General features: G+C 40.3%; 2 protein-coding genes across 3 annotated transcripts in view; both read left to right on the forward strand.

Moving 5' to 3' along the window:
• The first annotated feature begins 2,378 nt into the window (after window positions 1-2,378).
• LOC123516785 (GATOR complex protein WDR24-like) overlaps window positions 2,379-23,275 on the forward strand; it is a 334,605-nt gene continuing 313,708 nt past the window's right edge. For both annotated transcript variants that reach the window (XR_006678279.1, XM_045276440.1), the window contains exon 1: window positions 2,379-2,599. The gene's annotated coding sequence lies outside the window, so the exon portion shown is untranslated. The remainder of the gene's footprint in view (window positions 2,600-23,275) is intronic.
• On the forward strand, window positions 2,715-14,667 carry LOC123516786 (putative nuclease HARBI1). The gene is made up of 4 exons (XM_045276444.1): window positions 2,715-2,870; window positions 12,615-13,286; window positions 13,930-14,229; window positions 14,488-14,667. Exons 2-4 carry the CDS (start codon window positions 12,775-12,777, stop codon window positions 14,498-14,500), a joined length of 825 nt encoding a protein of 274 aa, XP_045132379.1. The 5' UTR covers window positions 2,715-2,870; window positions 12,615-12,774; the 3' UTR covers window positions 14,501-14,667.

Consider the following 23,275-nt stretch of genomic DNA (forward strand, 5'->3'; position numbering starts at 1 on the left):
TGTACATAGCAGTAGAAGCCTTAAGAGGTGATATGGGATGGAGCTCTTTTAGGGAAAGACTTATAAAAGCAACACTTAGGTACAAGATTAGGCTTGAGAGAATGGATGATGCAAGAATACCAGGGAAGGTGTATCTGTGGAGTGAAAGTGGAAGCAAATGGAGGAAAAGGTGTATGAGAATGACAGAGAGGAATGGTCTACAGGTTGGGTGGGCAGTGAGAATGGCTGGGGTGAATCAGAATGAGCTGGAATGGGTCGTGACAAGAGGAGGCAGAGTGGGAACAGAATGGGATGTGAGGAAGTGGAAGAGTGAGATAGACAGAGATGTGAAGAGTATGGGACTGATTTTGATTTGATAAGTTTATTGTTGAAAAAAAAAGTACAACAAAGGAGATGGGAGGAGCCTGCCATCCATCCCCCAAACAAATGTTCATAGAAAACTAATGTATTGCAGTACAAAAATAAATAACCATAAGTATATTTACATTATTTACAAAGATGGAGCAAAAAGTGGGAAATCCTTGAGGATGGCAGGGATGATGTCATTGTTGAAGAACCAGCTTATCATTGGTGACAGGTCCCATTTCCCCTGTGGGCGGAAATGCATCAGCAAGGGACACTCCATGACATAGTGGGCAAGTGTGTACCCTGCAGGACTGTGACACAGCTTACAGGGCACAGCAGCAGCCCCACTGACCTCCCAATAGTACCTGTAACCCAGCCTGAGACGCCTAACAACAAGGTCATGGGCGGCACTTTTCCTGCCATAGGTGACACTGCTGGTGTGGGAGACATGTACATAATGGACAGTGCTTCCATGAGTTGATGAAATCTTACCCTAGATTTTTGTCGATTTTACCCAAGATTCGAGTGTTTTACCCTAGATTGTCGAAGTTGCCCATTAATTGTTGATTAATACACTCTTATCATACATAAGTTTAAATATTGTCCTCCCACCCCCTAACACACACACTGGACTACACACTACAGCCCCTACTGCGGCTGCTCTGTGTGGACTCATCCTCGCAAGTGACTGACTCTGTGTGTGAACTGTGATCTAACCGTCCGAAGGTTCAAAACGTGTACGCCTAGTAGACGGATGAGTGGAGACTGGGGAGAAAGGGAATGGGGTGGGAGGGTGAAGGGATGATACAAGTCACGGGGATGATTGTGTACATACATGAATCGAACATGAAAGAGAACCAGCCTGCCACAATTGGCACCATTCCAAGCACACCTATCCATAGGACGGCAGATTATCCTAAAATTACCCTAGTTTATGCATTACCCTAAACACTACCCTAAGAAGGGTCCAATTACCCTAGTTTAGAGTATTTTACCCTAAAATGGAAGCACTGATAATGGACTGAACTGGGACTGCCTTTCCCATAACAAGTGTCAAGGTTATAAGCAATGGTGCTGCAAACATGACGTTTAAGCTGACCCTTGATGCTATTATAAGTGTGTTCAACAGGACAGTCAGCAATGTCCTCAGTAAGGGAGTGACGGGCAAGAACATCAGCTTTTTCATTATGGGAAATGCCAACATGAGAAGGCACCCAGGTGAAACATACTCTGAGATTATCTCTCCAAGAGATCAATGACACCAAGACACTTGTTGATGAGATCACAATCAGCAGGGGAAGGAGACAACAATGAATATAAGGCACCCTGACTATCAACAAAAAAGTAAACATCTTTCCCCAAAGGAAGGACAATTTGTAAACCTTCTAGCATGGCATATAGTTCTGCCCTTGTAGAGGACAGGTTGTCAGGAAGCCTCTTGGACACCTCAGTGTCAGTGTATTCAGAGGGAGAGGTGTAGTTGCGGATGAACAGGCCACATCCAGATTTGTTGCCATCCACTGAATGAATGGAGGAATGGGATGGAACGAAAGACTACTCTGGAATTGTACAAGGTGAAAGAGGCCCCGATGTACGAGAGGTGGTATGATGGAAGCCTGGGTGGTGATCTCTTCAGAGCTAGGGCACAGTGTATGGATGTGAAGGCAAGGAGTTCCAAGTGGTCTGAGTCCCGCAGCAGTGTGCCAGATGTGTGACTCGGAAGAGGACAAGACGGTGGAGTATGTGATGCCAGAGACAGGTATGAGATGATGCAAGTGGGGTTGACTGAGTTAGGGCATAATAGGAACGAAAGAGTGGAAAAGACGGGGAAGGAGTGGGTGGTGGTGCTGCTGTGACTGAGTAGAGAAACGAATGAAAGGATGATTGAGGCGGTGAAGGAGTTTCTTGAGAGAATGTGGCGTGCCAAATGTACGGACGGTTAGAGCAAAGAACCTTGTTCTTTTTTCTTCTTTTTTTTTTCCCCCTTTTTTTTCTGTATGCCTTTCTTTTGTCGTCTACAGGAGCTGTCGATCCAAAGGCCCGGCTCAGGAGTGATCCCGAATCGCCTGTAGTTTCAAGATCAAGATCAAGTACCAGAGGAGGACGTACCTCTGAAGCAATACAAAGCATCTTGATTTAAAAGTGGAGTAATTTGCCATTGAATGATATGATTGAATCTGGTTCTGATGGCATATCCTGAATTAATCTGAACAGAATTTGAAACAATCTCTGATTACTTACTTATTTGTTGAAGGTAAGTAAACATATCTTAATATTATTTTGCTTCACTGCAATTTCGGCCCAAAAAAGCGTATAACTTTTTTCAATAGAAAGTGTGGCCACATTTTTCTCTAAAGAATTGGATCATCCTCGGTTAAATATCATAACCACTTCTTGATAAATATTAAGACGCCACTCAGCTCTATATCCTATTATTTTCGAACTCCATGGGACCTGGTGGGAAGGCAGGGCTTTAAGGTGGAGAAAACTAAAATATGGCCAAATTTCACATCTTACCACCAAATGTAAGCAGGCAGCTACAGCTGCTGTTGTAGTGATAGACGCAATTATTTTTTTTTTATACTTGAAAAGAATATGTAGAAATCTTTCGTCAAAAAAGCAAGCAATCTGTAGTCTTTGCCTTATTAGGGACATTAATCAGCAGTCCTAATATAGACATCCCTCCAGCTGTCCTCGTTTACCGGCTACCCCTTTTGAAGCTTTCACTCAGCTGGCAGGACGTGGAAGTGAAAATACGATAGCCAAAACTAACCCACCCTAATGTGAACTTACCCCAACTGATATAGCTAACTTAATTAACCTAGTTGAAGTGACAAGCACCGTTGATACGTCTTCCTTAGAACCCTTCTGACCAATAGGGTAGTAAGGTTGTGCTAGGTAGGTTAAGTTAAAGTTAGGATTATGTTAGTTTTGATCATCATATTTTTATTCCCACGTCTCATCAGCTGAGTGAAAGAGCTGTGAAGGAAGAGCCAGGAAAATGAAGACTGCCGAAGCAATGTCTATATTAGGACAGTGCTCACTAATCTAAATTAGCATTACATCTATGCTAACCTAACATTACTTAACTTTTATTTTAGAAATAAGGCAGGCTTTTCTGCTGTAACATTTATCAGAAAAATTAGTCAAAGATTTTTTGTTAATGTAACTGGAGAGTGTGTTCATAATAATTTGATAATTAAATTCAACAGTGTGATTTGTCATACTGATATTTATAATTGAGTAATTAAGACAATAAAACAACATGCGTCCTGTCCTAGAGAAAGTCATTACTGTCAAGGATAGATCTCCCTGGTTAAATGATGAAATTTTAATATTGAACAGAGAGAAACAATGTAAGGAAAATAAGTCGAGAAATAAAGAGCCTCTTCTAGTCTGGGAGGATTACTAAACTCTAAGAAATCGATATATTGACTTCTTATGCAAAAATAAAAGAAACTATTAGCTATCATACAAAAATTCTTGAGACAGGATCAGATATAAACAAATTATTTTAACTTTTCAATAGTCTCACTTATACTACAATGTTACGTTCACCGGTTAAATGGGTAAGATTGGCATCAGGGAGCCGGTGAACAATAACAATTAAAAAAAAAACACTGCAGGTTCAACTGGTGAGAATATGCAAAGGGGGCACTTAAGAAGCTATTTAATAACCCAATAACAATGAAACTGACATACACATATAAATATAACATGAAACTGATATACACATATAGATATAACACAAATAAATTTAACAAAGAACCTAACTTAATATCTAACAATAATACTAATCCTATATGGAGGCAATGTGGAAAAAACGGGACGAGGGGAAGTGATACTTATGAGGTGTCGCAGTGGTACTGAAGTGCTGGGTGATATGGATCCCACGGTAATCCAAGAGGCGTAGTGTTCACTGGTTGAGGCCTTGACCTCGACTGACTTCCAGAAATCAGGGGAGCTCGCTTAACACTTCCGCTTGAGTCGAATGGGGCTGTGTGAATCCAATTTTGGGACAGTAGCGAGGCTTCATGAGACGGTGACGTGGATGGTAGGTGGAGAGGTGGCGAACAAGGTAGCAAGCGGAGAAGGTGATGGTAGTGGAGTATGTTATGGGCGGGCCGTAACATTTCCTCCCCCCTAAGTCCTCCGTAATTGGCTCATGAAGGAGGTGAGACGGTAGATCTTGATAAGGCGTCTGCAATGATGTTGTCCACCCCCTTGATATGGTGGACTTCCAAGTTGAAGGGTTGAGTTAACAAGGCCCACCTAAGTATGCGTTGGTTCCGGTTCTTCATGGCTTGAAGGAAGGCCAAAGGGTTGTGATCGGTGAAGACCTTCGTAGTTTGAGGGCCGGGACGAGTGCCAGAGCCTCCTTCTTGATGGTGGAGTAGTTGAGTTGGTGTTTCTTCAGCTTGGCGGAGCGATAGGCGATGGGATGGAGGATGCCGCTTGTGGGGTCCGCTTGTAGGAGAACAGCACCCGCTCCAACTCCACTCACGTCCACTTGTAGATGGAAGGGGCGGGAGTGATCTGGTGTTTAGACCACTGGCTCCGAGTAGAGGAACGCCTTAAGATGTTGGAAGGCTTGGTCACAGGTCGGGGTCCAGTGGAAGGGGACGGAAGTGCTGATAAGGTCCGTCATGGGGGCAGCCAGGGTGGAGAAGTTCCTACGCAATCGTCTGTAGAAACCAGCCGTCCCCAAGAACCTCATGAGAGCTGTCGTGGTGGTAGGGACAGGGAAGCCAAAGATGGCATCCATGTTTGCTCTCTTGGGGCGAACCTTGCTGTTCCCCACCACATGTGCCAGGTAGACCACCATGGACTTCCCGAAGGTGGACTTGGCCAGGTTGCAGGCTTCCTGCAACCGACCCATCAGCCTCCGGAGACGGGTCAGATGTGTCACCCAATTGTCTGAAGTCACCACCAGGTTGTCCAGATAGGCAGATGTTCCCTCCAAGTCCTGGCTGATGTAATTTATAGCCCTCTGGAAGGTGACGGGAGCATTAGACAAGCCGAAGGGTATCACTGTGTATTGGTATAGCCCGAAGAGGGTGATGAAGGCGGATATTATTCGGGCCTTGTCCGAGAGGGGAATCTGGTAGTAACCCTCAAGTAAATCTATGGTGGTTACAAATTTGGCTACTCCTATGCTATCTATAAGGTCCTCTATCAAGGGCAATGGGTAGAAGTCTGGTACCGTCACTTTATTTAATTTCCTGTAGTCGGTGCAAAATCGACTACTACCATCTGGCTTAGATGTTAACAGGCAGGAGAAGCCCAGGGGATATACTAGGTTCTGCAAGGTGATGACAGAGCAGATAGTCTACCTCTTTTTTCATCAAGTCTCTTTTAATGGGTGAAATGCGATAGGCTGGTTGTTTTATAGGCTTGATGTCATTAGTTATCAATGTTATATCATGTTGGATAGTAGTACAAAGCCCGGGAAGGTCACCTGTGATTTCTGAAAAGTCTAGCAATAACTTTTTAAGATCAGACTGTTGTGAAGGTGTTAAGGAAAAAAAACCCGCATCAAGGTTGGACATGGTTTGGCTGTTTGAGAGGCGTCTTTTAGGTGATGAGAAGAGGAATTCGATGTCGGACTCTTCCTCGACCAGACTCCTTCCCTACCAGACATACAGGTACAGTGCGAGACAAGTCGTCCTCTGGTTCTCTGGAGTGGTAAGGTTTCATTAGTTAATATGAACTCGTTGGAAATCCTTACGACGATCAGGAGTGTGGACCACATAGTTTAATGGACTTAGTTTTTGAGCCACAACATAAGGGCCCATGAACTTACTGTGAAGAACATTGCCTGGAGTGGGGAGAAAAAGTAAAACCTTGTCTCCTGGTTTGAAACTTCTCATGACAGATTTGGGAAGAGAATTTTGTTGCATTTTAGTTTGAGATTTGAGGAAGTTTGATTTAGCAAAAGATCTGACTTCACTGATTTTATTCTTAAGGTTACTGATGTAGTCAGACACACTGGGGCTTGAAGGAGTATTTTGAGTAAACCATTGATCCTTTAATATTTTGAGAGGCCCCCTGATCTGTCTACCATAGAGTAATTCAAAAGGGAGTAACCTAAAGAATCTTGAGGAGATTCTCTTAAAGCGAAGAGAAGGAAAGAGATACTTTCATCCCAGTCTCCTTGATGCTCCAAGCAATACTTCTTCATCATGGATTTTAATGTTTGGTGAAACCGCTCCAGACAGCCTTGGGATTGGGGTGGTAAGCCGAGGAGGTTACATGGTCGATGTTTAGCTCATTCACTATCTGTTGGAAAAAATTGCTAGTGAAATTGCTACCCTTGTCAGACTGAATTTGTTTTGGAATTCCTACCGAGGTGAAAAAATGTATTAGATGTTTTACAATGGTCTTTGATGTGATGTTCTTAAGAGGGAATGCTTCAGGGTACCTGGTAGTGGGATCCATGAGGGTTAACAAATACTGATTCCCTCGTTTGGTTTTGGGTAAGGGCCCTACGCAGTCCAGAACGATCTTTTCGAAGGGCTCCGTCTGAACTGGAATAGGCGTCAGAGGAGCTGGCACAAGGCGTTCGTTAGGCTTACCCACAATTTGACATATATGACATGTTTTTACATAGTGTGACACATCCTTTTTCATTCCTGGCCAAAAAAATGTTGAAGAGCCTTCTTGTAGGTTTTTTGGATGCCTAGATGACCTGACAATCCATCATGAGCTAGTTCTATAATGGCTGGTCTTACAGACAAGGGATGACAACTTGATGTGTTTCTGACCAGGTGTCTAGTTGTTTCAGTTCAGGAGGTCTGTAGGCACGCATCAGGACTCCTTCCTGATAATAAAAAAAGGCAATTTAGACATATCCTTTGTCTCACTGGCAACATGTCTGATCTTAGCCAAAGTGAGATTCTGTTCCTGAGCATTAATCAAATTCTTCTTTGAAATGATGTTATCGTACAAGTTGTCAGTAGAGGCAATCATTGGTGGAGGAGGTGGTGAAAGGGCAGGGACTTGGACTGAGACCTGGTGACTGCACACACTGGGTAGAAGTGAGGGGAGGTTTCGTCCAGGGTCTTAGTGGAACTTTCTTTTAAGGGGGGACTCAAGAACAATTAAGTTTGGAACAGCTAAGTTACCCGCAAGATCGTTACCCAGTACAAGATGTATCCCCGGTACTGGCAGTTCATCAGGTTTAATGGCTACCTCAACCTCTCCTGAAATGAAGTGGCACTGTAAGCTAATATTAGCCAAGGGATAGGAGAGCTGTGATTCGAGACCTGTAAGGATCTGTTTGATGTTAGGGATGACATCTTCCCTTAAGATGGATTGGGCAGCACCTGTATCACGCAGAACCTTGACATTTATTGCCTTGTCTTTACCATCAGTCAGGGACACTTTACCTTGATACGTGTACGAGTCATAAAGTTCTAGAGGAGAGTTGATAGGGCCACTGGTTTCTTGTTCTCAAAGGTGTTAGGTTTAGGGGCCACAAAAGAAGGTTGACGTTGAGAGGCCTTGCAATTTGGGTGTCTACATTTTTGGATCGTGTGACCTGGTTTCTTACAGTATGTACACCAGGGGAATTATATGCATTTGGCGAGAATCCGGTCGGCTTACCACCGCGCCCCAAAACCTTCCCCAAAGGAGGACCTAACATTAGATGGTGAACCACGACCTCTACTACCCAGGGATCCCATCAACAAAGCAAAGGCATCAGCCACTTTAGCGGCAGACATAAGATCACTCTCTCCCGTTCTTCCACATGCCTCAGAATATTAAAGGGTAACTTGTTCTTCCATTCTTCCAGGACCATTAGATTGAGCAACTCCGAAAAGGTGGTAATGTTAAGGGCGGCTAACCATTTCTTAAATTGTCTTAGTTTCTCACTAGCAAATTCAACATAGGTGTGAGAGTCTGGTTTCACATACTTTCGGAACTGTTGTCTGTATCCGTCAGAAGTGATAGAGTAGGCGTCTAGAATGTTACCTTTGATCTCTTCATACTCTACCTCATCACTAAGGCCGTTGTATACCCTGTAAGCTTTTCCTACTAGCTTAGGGACAAGGAGAGACACCCACTGATCCTTGGGCCATTTATTCCTATTAGCAATTCTCTCAAAGGCGCGAAATGACCCGTCAACATCAGATTCATCAAAATGGGGAACTAGAGGAGCAGCTGTAGCAGGATTAAAGCTTGCTAACTTTTTCTTTATATCTATTTCTTCCCCTCTAAACTTAGCGTCATTTCGTAGGGTTAATTCCTGAATTTCTAACTCTTTCTCCTGTCTTTTAAGTTGTAACTGAAATTCTCTCTCTTTAGCTTCTCTTTCTGCCTGTAGTTGCATCTCTTTCGCTTCTTTTTCTGCCTGTAGTTGCATTTGTTTTTCTTGCATCCGGTATTCTAGTCTAAGCTTCTCAATTTCCCACTGACTTATCCTACTCTTATCCTGTTCTTCCTGGGGACTGTGTATTATATATAGTCCTCGTAGAGACTGCTAACATGGGAGTTAACTTCTATGGCATTTCCTAGCAAATGACTTTCTTGCACTAGATGTTCAACAACTACATTCTTAATGACCTCTTTAATGGGAACATCAAAATGTTTAGCGATGGCTTTCCATTGGTCTTTTTTATGTTAGCATCTTTAAGTTGTTCCAGAGAAGGGTCAGCACAAAAATCTTCAACGTTAAACTGAGCGGAAGCCATATTAAATAGATGTTAAACAACAACAAAAAATTATAAGTGAATTACTTAAGTGAGGAACTTGGCAGAGTGATAATAAAGGCAACCTTGGAAATTACCTAGATTATATTTAAGTTAACACTTATGAGTACAATCACTAATCGGGGGATAAACTAGAGAATTACGGTATTAAAAGGATCAGGATTACTCTAGTTACGAGACTTGAGAGTGAGGAGCGAATTGTACTGGGACTTGTTATTGATAAGGAGGCGAATTAGTCTGAGGGACTAGTTAAAATGGCCAATTCTAACTAGCGAGAAAAATGATCCGCGAAGTGAGGGGATTGAGGGTTCGCATGAACATATGATGATCCCAACACTTGGATAACACTTATTACACACCTGCCTATGTGCAAAAAAAATAGAGATAAGTGCTATCGGTGAACACGCCTTTCTACCTGGTTTCCTGCTCTACCACTGCTATGCGATACCAATGAAAGTCACGAAGCACTTTTAACCCAAAGGAGCCACTTGATCGCACAAAGGTAAATTTAAACCACACGCAGAGTAAGTCACAGAAAAAACACATCAAAGTTACAACACCACAGAAACACATAAAAAAATAATGTAATCACAGAAAAAAAGTCACTGGAAAATTGGAACACTGAACAAGGGTTATAATGGTCCTGTCATGGTCGCCAATTGTTACGTTCACTGGTTAAATGGGTAAGATTGGCATCGGGGAGCCGGTGAATAATAACAATAAAAAAAAAAAAAGCACTGCAGGTTCAACTGGTGAGGATATGCAAAGGGGGCACTTAAGAAGCTATTTAATAACCCAATAACAATGAAACTGACATACACATATAGATATAACATGAAACACATGAAACTGACATACACATATAGATATAACACAAATAAATATAACAAAGAACCCAACTTAACAATACCTAACAATAATACTAATCCTATGTGAAGGCAATGTGGAAAAAACGGGACGAGGGGAAGTGATACTTATGAGGTGTCGCAGTGGTGAAGTGCTGGGTGATGTGGATCCCATGGTAATCCAAGAGGCGTAGTGTTCACTGGTTGAGGCCTTGACCTCGACTGACTTCCAGAAATCAGGGAGCTCGCTTAACACTTCCTCTTGAGTCGAATGGGGCCGTGTGAATCCAACGTTGGGACAGTAGCGGGACTTCATGAGACGGTGACGTGGAGGGTAGGTGGAGAGGTGGCGAATGAAGTAGCAAGCGGAGGAGGTGATGGTAGTGGAGTATGTTATGGGCGGGCCGTAACAACAATGAGAAGAGTGCTTTCAAATGGCTTCTGTGATAGAGCTTTAGAGGATTGTTTTTGTATTTTCTCAAGAATAAGATTTTCAATATTGTATCTAGATTTATGAATGTGCTTTTATGCCTGTTGTTAATATTGATGTAGATTATAGACTGCAAGGTTTTAAGACTATTAGGAAGCGTAGTCTAGTTTAATTTTAAAAAAAGCTTAGAAATTATATTGTGCTTGCAACCAATTGCTGGTACTAGATATAATAGATGCAGATAATTCTCTTAGTTTCATGGATGTGGTATTAAGAATTGCCAATACTAGTATCTAGTATATCTCTTCATATAAATTTCCTGACTCTGAAAAATTACCTATCATAAAATGACAACTCTTAGAAGGAAAAGATGATTATGAAAACATGAGTTCGTATACACAAGTAGCTATCTAATTTATCTTTTTATCTAAATATTCATAGTATGTAATTAACCCGTAAGACATCAGCATTGATTTACTTCCCCAATACTTGTCCAGGTAACCAAAAATTCCATTTTCTTTTTTATTCTATATAACTCGAAATTGGCATAGAATAGTAAAAACAAGAGTTAAAGTTTGAAGTCACCATTTTTAAATGCACCGCTGGGGCTTTGAATTTAGCATGCCCAGTGATGCTGCCAGATGTATGACTTCTGAGGGAGGCTTTTTTTTTTTTATAGTTTTATCAATATTTTTCTCCTACAAAACATGTGTATAATGGTTACATATTCATAAATTAACCCATGTTTTATGAAATTAATGATATAAAAAAAATGTTTGTAAATACATACTAGGTATAAATATAATGTAAAAAATAATTTGCTAAATTGGAGCAGTTTAGCTACCACAAAATATTGTTTATTATTTTTTCTTTCGGTATCTAAGCTTTTTTAGTATTGCAGCAGGGTGTGATATTCTTCAAAACAAGGCTCAGTGCATAGAGCTACATCACACTCATGATGGTAATACCGAGTGTCGCTCCGTTTGTTTTGGTCGCATCAAGGCGGGTTGGCAGGGAGGGGTGGGGGAGGGGGATGATTAACTCATGTCAGAATGGCAGAAAACTGTGCTGTTATATGCTAGACCAGTGGTTCCCAAACTATCTTACCTGACGCCCCCTTCTTGCTTCCAGTAGACCCGCACGCCCCCCCCTCCCACTTCCTCTTTTGCTCATGTGAACTTATTTTATTTTATTGCATTTATTTCTTAGCATTGTTCAGGAAAACAGATCTCTGTTTGTATTAAATTTTAATAATGAAAGCCACTCAAACAAATAATAGTACATTCCAGAGAGACATTTTTTCTAAGTAAACTAAACACATTTGGTTGAAAGGGAGCGAAAAAAAACTTTAGCAAACTGGCAAAATTGACTTGCTATAATCATATTTTGCATGTATTTAATGGCAGATATTTGTTCTTTGATTTTATTATTCTTATAATCTATTAAAACATTTTTTTTAGCAGATGACTTCACGCCCCCCTTGAATTCTCTTTACGCCTCCCTAGGGGGGCGCGCCCCCCAGTTTGGGAACCACTGTGCTAGACACTTCAAAGAACACAATACTGATGCTGGAGGGAATTTAAAATGCGTAGAAAGCGAGAAAGAGGCGAACGTACTTGTACATGATTGACCACAGATAGTAAGCAAAGACTCCACGTGTATGTATGTGGTTGACCTCTTACGGGTTAATGAGCAGTTGATGGAACATTTGGAGACGGTTATTGTATTGTTAGATTGTCAGTCTGTATATAGGTAAATATTTTCTATTGAAACTATCATTTGCTTTGTTAATGGTTTACTGGAGATGATGAATGGGGATGAATATGCTATATTAGTCCTTTTTAGGTCTTAGTGCAGCATTTGATACAGTTGTCTATGAATTGCTTGTAAAGATTTAAGGAGCTTTGTAATGGTTGACAATGCATTGAAGTGTCTTGATAGTTATTTACAAAAACAAACGTTATTGTGTGCAAATCAGAAATAATTTTCCATTACATGAAGCTTTGACTGGAATTCATATAACTTTTAGTGCTAACAATTTACTCGTAACCTTAACAAATAGCTTGTTAGGCAAACGTTAACAGTAAAATTGATACATGAAACTGTTAAGCCCTAAAAAGTGCTTAACAATGTTTGTTAGGCCTTGTTAAGTTACAAGTGGTCCTGAGGAATTTTAGCGCCTTAACAAACACTAACAAGTACCGAGTAGCGAGTGGCCATGGCAGCACGACAACAACAACGGCGAAAATTTTGTGATAGGAAGGACATATTCTGGGATTTCAGTGATGCTGAGCTCATTAGAAGATACCGTCTGGATCGAGCTGGCATCGTAGCAGTGACAGACTTGGTGAGGGACGAACTGCACAGTCAAACTTGCCGAAATAAAGCACTCCCTCCAGAGCTGAAGGTGGCTATAACTCTTCGTTATTTAGCCACTGGCAAGATGCAGCTGTGCAGTGGAGATGATTTTGGTGTGTCACAGCCAACTATCAGCCGTGTGATTTGGCAAACAATCACTGCACTGACTGCCCCTCGTGTCTTCCATCAGTTTGTGAAGTTTCCACTGACTAGACAAGAAGTTCAGAGGAAGCAGGTGGAGTTCATGGCTATAGCCGGATTTCCTGGAGTAGTATGCGTGATTGACGGGATCCACGTGCGGATTGTGGCACCCAAAGATGATGAGTACGCCTATGTGAACAGGAAACGCTACCATAGCATCAATGTTCAGGTAGTGTTTGATGCCACCTACAAGATCCTGGACATAGTTGCAAAATGGCCTGGATCAGTGCATGATGCCCGCATCCTGGATGAATCTGGACTCAAAATGTTATTTGAGGATAATTATGTGCCACAACCGTGCCATCTCCTTGGGGACAGTGGATATTCATTCAAGCAGTGGCTCCTGACACCATATACGAATCGTCAGCTAGCAGCCCCTCAAGCCAATTACAACAGGTAAGCAATTTATTGAGATAATTGTACATGTTTCATATTAATATAACATCTATTTTGTTCAGAAATATCCTTTATCATTCCTTTAATCTCTCAAACCAAATACATGTATTATATAATTCAATTTTCCTACTTATAAAATAATGCTACAAGGTTAGGTTCGGTTAGGTTGGGTTAAGTTTAGACAAGTTAGGTTAGATTAGGTTAAGTTAGGTTAATTGAAATAAGATTAGGTTAGAGGATAATATGGAGATATTGATAGTCTAATTATTTTAAGACTGGTATAGTCTAACCCTCTTTTGCTCAGAAATAGCCCTTTACATTCTCCTAACTCCTCATTCCAAATAGTATATGTATTAATTCAGTTTTCCTACTTACAAGTGATGTGACAAGGGAAGGTTTGGTTAGGTTGGATTGGGTTATGTTTAGTTAAGTTAGGTTAGATTAGGTTAGGCTCAGTTATAGGATAGTATAGAGATAGTGATAGATAGCCTATGTATTTTAAGACTATGATATAGCCTAATCATATTTGCCACTTGAAGTATATTTTCTCAAATTACTCTGATCTCTGCTATGAGTTAACCTGCAGAACTAGTAACACTTTAAAATGTGAGTGTAGTCAGCGTCTCTTTCATTTTTCTTTCAGAGCTCACAAGAGAATGAGAAGTGTGGTTGAGCGAGGGATTGGGCAATGGAAGCGAAGATTTCATATCCTGCACAGTGAAGTCCGTGTTGCCCCCGACAAGGTCTGCAAGGTGATTTATGCCTGCGCTATTCTGCACAACTTCTGCAAGAACAGGGGTATTCCTCTCCCTGATGCAGATGACTGTGATGATGGTGCTGAAGAAGTGGAGGATGATGAGGCTGCCCCATACCACGCAGCTGCAGGCCCTGTGGCACGAGGAGTTCAAGCCCGAAGGGATCACTTTGCATATGTCCACTTCAAGTAAGTTTATTTTCATACACTCCACCACTGGTATGTCATACGAGATAATCTGATTACAGTCACTTCATTTATACACTAGTGCCCACCTTTCCGGAAAAGAGAATTAAATTTATAAAACATTAGATGTTTTGTAAATCATGCCTGTAAGCCTTGTTGCTTCCAGCTGAGGTGCCTGAGGCATTGATGCACGTCACTAGTGGGTCTTTCTGTTCCAAACTCCTACATACAAAGGTTAAAATTTGTTCTTTCACTTTCCAGTGTTGATGAGTAAGGCTGCGGTACCAGTCCAATGAAGGGTCCTCTGCCTCTGAACACCAGACCCAACAGGAGTGCCTCTCTCACATAAGAAAAAAGGAGCATGACGGTGGATTTTTATAAGAAGACTTTTTTTTACCCTTTGTGCAGAAATAATAAAATAGTTTTTGTAATATGTGGTGATGAGTTTGAAATGATCCTATATATTTAAGTTCTATTTTTAAAAGTCACTGTGTTTTGGAAGGAGGAAGTTCTTATAACATATAGGTGATCATAATATCATTATGTAGAAGGAAACAGATACAAAGGTGATTTTTGTAATATTGTACTTATAATTATATGATACATCTAATAGCTAAATAACTTAAGGGTAAGCACACACACACACACACACACACACACACACACACACACACACACACACACACACACACACACACACACACACACACAACAAAAATGGTGCCTGACTTAAGAGATTTGACTTATGAAGACAGACTGAACAGAATGCAACTTCCGACCCTGGAAAACAGAAGAGAAAGGGGAGACCTGATAGCAATATACAGAGTGATGATTGGCATGGAAAAAATGGATAGGGAAGATCTGTGTATGTGGAATGAAAGAATGTCGAGAGGGCATGGGAAAAAACTAAAAATGGCCACTTATAGGAGAGATGTGAAAAATATAGCTTCCCTCATAGAAGGGTGGAAGCATGGAATAGTTTAGACGTGGAAGTGGTCAACGCAAGGAATATTCATGATTTTAAGAAAAAGCTGGACATTAGTAGATATGGAGACGGGACAGTACGAGCATAGCTCTTTTCCCGTATGTTACAATTAGGTAAATACAATTAGGTAAATACACATATTTAGTATTACACTATTTGTTTATTTCTTTCTTTAATTTTGTTATTTCTAAACTTTCTTTTCCACATAAAAGTTCATAGTATTTTATTTTTGCTTTTGCAGCTTCTATTACTGCTTTATATGATTTCATTTTCATTTCTCTGTCCTTAATTTCACTATTGTCACTGTCCTCCATTTCACATATTGCCTTGCTGTCAAGCACACCAGCATCACTTGTGTAGATGATGATGGATTCCCCCTGCTCCAGACATTGAGCTGTTTCAGCTGCAGGAGGTGCCAGTGGTTGGAGTGGTGGTGGTAATTCCACAAGACTTGTCGTCTGTGCAGAGTTGGGTTGACTTCCTCTGAAAGGTAGAGCAAGAGTAATTAACATAATAAATGGTAACGAAACAAGAGAAGCCAAGAGTAATTAATGTAATAAATGGTAACGAAACAAGAAAAACAGCATTATGATTAATTAGTTGCACTGAAACAGAGAAAGGAAGATTACCAGTCAAGTAATGGAAGAGAGGAAAGACAGAAATTAACCTAAAACTAAATTATCTGCAACATAGCAGTAAGTGAGGCACATTTTGTAGAGTTCAGAAAATGGCAAAAACACGGTGACGTGTGAAAACATTCATAAAGAGACCAAATAGATGATGCACAGGTAAATGTTTTAAGGCTGGGATTAGTAGTACCTGGAAGGAAACCCAGTACTTGTCATCCTTGAAAATGCTATAATATATAAGTACTGAAAAAGAAACATATATACTCACTGCAAGACATCTCTGGTGTAGTCGTTACTGATTCCCACTACAGTGCAGTGTTGATAATTTCGTCCTCCAAGGATTTCCTGGATTACTATTTCCACTGGGTTCAGGGGAGATGTAGTAGGACCACCAGCTCCTGAAACAAAAAAAAATTATATGACTATGGATCACGATAAGATGATTAGGAAGCTAGACTGAAGGCTATATAGAAACAAATGGTGTACTTTGGAATGTGGGGTTTGGGATGGTGGACATGAACTACTTCAGTTATGCATACCCTATCTTATAGGTATTAATTAGTGTCTCGGGTTACCTAAGTTGAGGTTAAGATACATTTAGTTTGAGTTGGTTTGATTAGCCTAGGTTAGGTTAGGTTGATTAGATTTGTTTAGGTTAGGTTGATTAAACTAGTTCAGGTTAGGTTGATTAGCCTAGGTTAGGTTAGGTTGACTAAATTAGGTTAGGTTGCTTAGATTAGTTTAGGTTAGGTTGATTAGATTAGTTTAGGTTAGGTTGATTAGATTTGTTTAGGTTAGGTTGATTAGATTAGTTTAGGTTAGGTTGCTTAGATTAGTTTAGGTTAGGTTGATTAGATTAGTTTAGGTTAGGTTGATTAGATTAGTTTAGGTTAGGTTGATTAGATTAGTTTAGGTTAGGTTGATTAGATTAGTTTAGGTTAGGTTGATTAGATTAGTTTAGGTTAGGTTGATTAGATTAGTTTAGGTTAGGTTGATTAGATTTGTTTAGGTTAGGTTGATTAGATTAGTTTAGGTTAGGTTGATTAGATTAGTTTAGGTTAGGTTGATTAAACTAGTTTAGGTTAGGTTGATTAGATTAGTTTAGGTTAGGTTGATTAGATTAGTTTAGGTTAGGTTGATTATATTTGTTTAGGTTAGGTTGATTATATTTGTTTAGGTTAGGTTGATTAGATTAGTTTAGGTTAGGTTGATTATATTTGTTTAGGTTAGGTTGATTAGATTAGTTTAGGTTAGGTTGATTAGATTAGTTTAGGTTAGGTTGATTAGATTTGTTTAGGTTAGGTTGCTTAGATGGTTTGGTTAGGCTGGTTAGATAAGGTTAGGTTAGCTTAATTTTCTTAAGATTTACCCCTCTACATAAACAAATATACATTTCCGGCATATTTCATATCATTCAACCGAAACCCAGCATTTCCACCTATTTCCAAGCTAGTTTTAGAAGAGAAGGAAGACTATAGGGACATGTTGGAGGGTATGGGCACAAATAAAATTTTATCGTAAATATTTCTTTAGTCATAGGATGGATGATATATGGAATGTGTCTTACCTGACTGAGTATATTGCTTGTTCTGTGCACTCAGCTTCTTCCTTGTTTTGGAGAGGATAGTGAACCACCGTGTCTCGCACTATTGGACAGTTCTCCTTACTGCAAGGAAGGCAGAGTACAATGTTTGAGAAATTTCTTTCCACGCTTTCTCCTTGTCTTGGTTTGTCAGGAAGGGTGAAAACTTCCCGTTGATAACTATTTTCCTCCTTTGTATTTCTTGAACAAGCAGTAGCGTCTCGTCCTCAGACCAATTAGGTTTTCTTGTTTTCTTCGCTGAGGAAGGTCCAAGGACGTCCATTCTGGCACAATGCTTGCGGCTGTTTAGTGTTTACCAAATATTCGCGCCAAATTTTTAATTCGAAATAACTCACATTTTTTTCGTAGAAACATACTGAAAACATGCTGGGAGAATATGTTAATGTGAAATATCACTATTTGGAAGACTTAAGTACAAAAACATTGTTTTGTGTGCCGAATAAAATGCAGAACTTAGCAGATTTCCGCCAAATGTAGCGGAATAAGTTAACAAACCCGTTGCTAGCTAACATTGTTTGCTAGGACTTGTTAGTGCTAGCAGCAAATTTGTCAGTCTTCATGAGATACTTTTTGCTAGAGTCTGTTAGTTAACAATGCTTGTTAAGGCTTTAACAAAAAGTTATATGAATCTGGGCCAGGATTTCCACAAGGAAGTGTGCTGGGGCCTATTTTATTTTGTATGTACATGATTGGTTTGTTCAGGGTACTATAACAACAGGGTGTTAGTTTTAAGCTATTAACTGATCACAACCAGTTTTTTTCCATCACTGATATTGAAAATACTAGTGCTAGAATAAACAATGTTATAAATTGAGTTAAAGTAACTAATTGAAATCAAATGATGATAAGACTGAATTCATGCTTATAGGAAAGAAAGACAATATGAAGAATTTTAGTGGTGTTAACATAACTGTGACAGTGACAATGGAATTCATATTGATGAATGTGTTCATGATTTGTGAGTGATGCTGGATTCCACTTTAGTAGTGAAATGTCAGATAACTAAATAATGTGACATGGATTTCTGGATATCATCTTAGAAATGTTGTTTTTATCAAGAATTGCTTTGATGATGATTCTACAGGAAATTGGTGATTAACAATATTATAGCAAGAGTGGATTATTGCAATTCAGTCTACTATAACCTGCCAAAGCTCCAATTAAGAAAATTACAGAGCACCAAGATTGATTGAAGGAATTCCATCATGAGACAGACTTATGGTACTCCTATTTTGCTAGAGCTCCACTGATTGCTAATTAAAGCCAAGATAGTGTTCAAAATATGTTTTGACACACCAATCTTTGATCATTTGTTGTCCACCATATTTGAGAGAATTGCTACATGTAATACAGCCAGGTGAAGGCATTAATACTTGCCAAGCCATGTCTGAAATCACACTTCATGAACCACACTACTACTCAAATGTCAGATTGTGCACTTTCAGTTCTAGTGCCCTAAGACTGTGCAATAAACTCCCTCTTGACATCAGAAAAACTAAGAAACTATCTAAATTCAAGAAAGAACTAAAAACTTCTCGGTTTTCTGACTGCCATGACATGTAAACATTAACAATCAACAAGGCATATAAAGTGTAATCTTAGTGAATTAAAGTGTTGGTCCTACAGAGTGTTTTGGCAGAAGTGAGATCAAATAAATAAGAAACACAAGTAACAGTGCTCCCCAAACATTTTTACTAATAGGTAGTTTCCAGAACTATCATCTGTCACTAGATGGCAACATTAGGCATGTCACCTTCACACACATATAGTCCAGGCGCTTAGGGGAACCATCGTTCAGATTTGTCTACAAGCATGAAATTTGGCACAGATGTAAATGATGTCATATTGAACCAATTTCTTGAGGGCGCCAAAGACGATAATCACTGGGGTCGCCATATTGGCAAAATCTAATATGGCCGCCACTCGATATTTCATTTTGCCATAACTTCACAACCGAAAGGCATAAAAAGTCAAGTAAAAGCACTTTGTATGGGTTTTTGACCTCAAGGAATCTAAATCTGAGCTCAGATTTCACATAGCGTATATACTTTTGCCAATCTAAAGTTTTTATTGTATATACATTTAGTGGTTCAGTTTGTTTCTTTACATGTTCACTAATGAAGAAATTTTATGAGTCTGTTCTTAGTGGACTGTCACTGTAGAAGGTATTTGTCTAAGTATCATCATTATTGATACACCCGGCTTCGCATTTGCACAGCCCGGTGCATCGGACTCCAGCTCTGCTACATTTACAGTTTCCTGTACAAGCCCGTTCGCAGCCACAGTGCAGCAGGATGGAACATGCTTTACTGGCATCTTCAAGTGTTGTCCAGTGTGGTAACCAGATACCAGTGTTTTCTTTTTTGCCAACCCCATGCGGTGAAGTTAGGAATAGTCTGGTGAACTGAGGTTGCCTGTTTCCAGTAGAAGCTTGCTTGAAGCAGAGCCCGCTTGAGATGTTCAAACAAAGCTGCTTGTGTGGGTGGAATGTTTTTCAAGGTTTTTCTACCACTTGTGAATAGACGATGTCTAGCTTCGTTGACCCTGGTCAGTCCACATCCCTTGCTGTACATGATGACCACAAATCGTTCCAGATTCTGCATGTGTAGAGAATCGAGGCTGAGGAGGTTTGGATTATTGGTCAATGCCATCAGTGTTTCTGTGAGTCCTGGAGTGTTTTGCCAAGATGTCCAAGCAGTTTTTCTACTCTGTGTCGTATGGTGCTTGTCTTAGAGACATGGTGTGTACCATGGTAGGTGTTGTAAATGACAATCTGTGAAATGGCGCATGCAATCCTTGTCCTGCCTTGTACGTGATTATCCATTTCAATATTTCTTTGATCTCGCAGGATGGATGGACCTTGAAGAATTACATTCATGAAGCTCCGAAGCTCTTCTGGTACAGGAGCAGTAAGGCAGTCTGACGAAAATGACCCATTGAATGATTTCTGCTTCAGAAGACAACGCTTACGTAAAATCACCGCGGCCCGCATCAACAATAAAGCATCATCTTGGTCAAGCAGGGTATCATGGGCTTTTGCAACTAAGTCAGCAACCTTGGTAGAATTAGAAATGTATATTTCTTTCCCTTGTGCAAACTCGCCCCATTCAGGAAGATGATCCAGAAGATGATCTTTAAATCGTGTTGAATGTGGCTCCCTTGTGTCCAAACATGGACTCCCTTGTTCCTCCATCAGTGTCCGATACATGTGACGAAGAGAGGAGAGCTTAAACACTGAGTCAGAATCCTCAACAATGGCTATTATTTGTGCCATGGCGATTGGGTCAAACTGAGGTGGAGCAGGGCCTGTGGAAGCTCGGCTTTGTGCAGCACGTCCAGAATCTCGAAGACGCAAGTAGCATTTAACATGATAGTAAGTGTCACCGGCATGGGCATCGGCAGCTTGTGCAACCAGTTTTCCAATTAACTGAAAATTATTACTCAACTTTGCCCAGCTTTTAAGGTTGGCATCAACTTTATCAGTTGCTACCTTGCGTAAATTGGTCTTGTCGTCTCCATCGCAGATGACACAGAATATTTTACCACTTCCTGTTCCATGAGAAGTCCCAGCTGATCGCAGTTTTTTGGGTGAAGCCTGTGCAATGGTTTCCTGCTTTTGACGCAGTCTCTTCACACGAGAACTACTGCAGTAGCTTCTGCAAGTCTTGTGGTATTTACAATTATTCGATCGAAGCGTGTTTGCTATTCCCGATCCATCATCGAGTTGTTCCAACGACACTGCAATACCAGAAGGAACAGCATTGATTTCTTTGAAGTTATTTAGGTCTCTTTCGAGACTTAAAATTCCTTCCTCCTTTGGTGATTGCAAATGTTCATCTTTGTCAGATTGACAGAGACAACAAAGCTGCCAGTTGGTACTAGACATTTTCACAAATCACACGTCGATGTCTCTTTTATCACCATCACCACGTCACACGTACCTGAGGAGAAAAATAAAAAATATTATTTCGGGGGGTAAACGAGATGTCTTGAATCAACTTTTAACGACAAAACAGTGTAAGATTCTATTTGGTAGGTCTGAGAACAAAAGAAAAATAAATATATTAGAAAGTAACCACAATTGAACAGCAAAGTCTGAAATATCGCCCTTCACGTCTGTTTTTTTAAAGAAAATTTGCAAATATACTCAGCATATGGGATGTGCTATGCAAATTTTTGAGCTCGGATTTGGATTCCTTGAGGTCGAAAACCCCTATAAAGTGCTTTTACACGATGTTGTATGACCTTTAGTCGTGAAGTTATCGCAAAATGAAATACCAAGTGGCGGCCATATTGGATTTTGCCAATATGGCGGCCCCAGTGATCATCGGCTTTGGCGCCCTCAACAAATGAGTTCAGTACGGCCTAACCTACATCTGTGCCAAATTTCATGCTTGTAGATAAATTTGCACAATGTCTCCCTAATATTTCCCTAAGCGCCTGGACTAATAAGCACCCTATCAAATATCCCTACAGTATCATTCTATATACATAAAGATGCAACGAGCTGATGTTATATATTTTTTTCCACAATTCTTTCAAAATAATTACACAGGTAAACCTGAACTCTATTCATGAACAAAAGTAGCTATATACCATATTTGATGGCTGATAAGATGCACTTTTTTCTCCAATAAAAGTCTCTGAAAATGAACCTACGTCCTATGAGGCCAAGGTTCAGTACTAAGACAGTGGTTAGTGGCAACAGAGGCTCAAAAATCAAGCCCTAGACATCTTTGTAGATGTAAACAAAGTGATGATAGGTACTACACCACAAAATAGCTCTTTCTTTCAAGGTACCAATTATAATAGGTCATACTTATTGGAAATTCACATAGAATGACAGCAGTCAGGAAGAATTTGCCAAGTGACCATGCACCATACATTGTAGTAACCAAAACAAATGCTCTTGATCTTGATGCTACAGGTGGCTTGGGATCGCTTAGGAGCCAGGCCTTTGGATCGGTACCTGTAGAGGAAAAACAAAACAAAAAAAAAACACGACAAGCAGAAAAAGAAAAGAAAAAGTATTGCAGTATTCTATTCACTAATCATCCCTACATCTCGCTCACCACATTCTCTCCAGATACTCCTTGATAGCCTCCATCATCCTTTCACTCATCTCTCTACACCGTACCAGCAGCAACACCATCTATTCCCTTCCTTTCTTCTCCACTCTTTATCCCTATTATGCCCTAGTTCAGTCAGAATCACTTGCATCATCTCAAGCCTGTCTCTCTCATTCTTCTCACACTCCAGCATGACATGCTCCACCGTCTCATCTGGCACACTTTGCTGCGGGACTCAGACCACCTGTAGTTCCTTGCATTCACATTCGTACACTGTGCCCTAGCTTGGAAGAGAAGATCACCATCCAGGCTGCCATCATACCACCTTTCATACATCGAGGCTTCCTTTTCCTTGTACCATTCCAGAGTACTCTTTTGTTCCATCTCATTCTTCCATATATTCAGTCCCACCCATTTCACTTCTCTGTCTATCTCACTCTTCCATTTCCTCACATTCCATTCAGTTCCTACTCTGCCTCCTCTTGTCACGATCCATTCACACGCATTTTGATTCCTTTCAGCCATTCTCATCCATACAACTTGTAATCCACTCCTCTCTGTCATTCTCATGCATATCTTCCTCCGACTCCCACTTTCATTCCACAGATACACCTTTCTCACTATTTCACTATTCTTTCATCATCCATTGTTTCCAACCTAATATTGTACAGGGGATCCTCGTAATTTGACTGGGTTAGGGCAGTTTTTCATCAGTAAAATTAGCGTTTATTCAAATCGTAAAGAAATTTTTCCCCATAAGATA

This window comes from Portunus trituberculatus, chromosome 41 (genome assembly GCF_017591435.1).
Source record: "Portunus trituberculatus isolate SZX2019 chromosome 41, ASM1759143v1, whole genome shotgun sequence".
NCBI lineage: Eukaryota > Metazoa > Arthropoda > Malacostraca > Decapoda > Portunidae > Portunus > Portunus trituberculatus.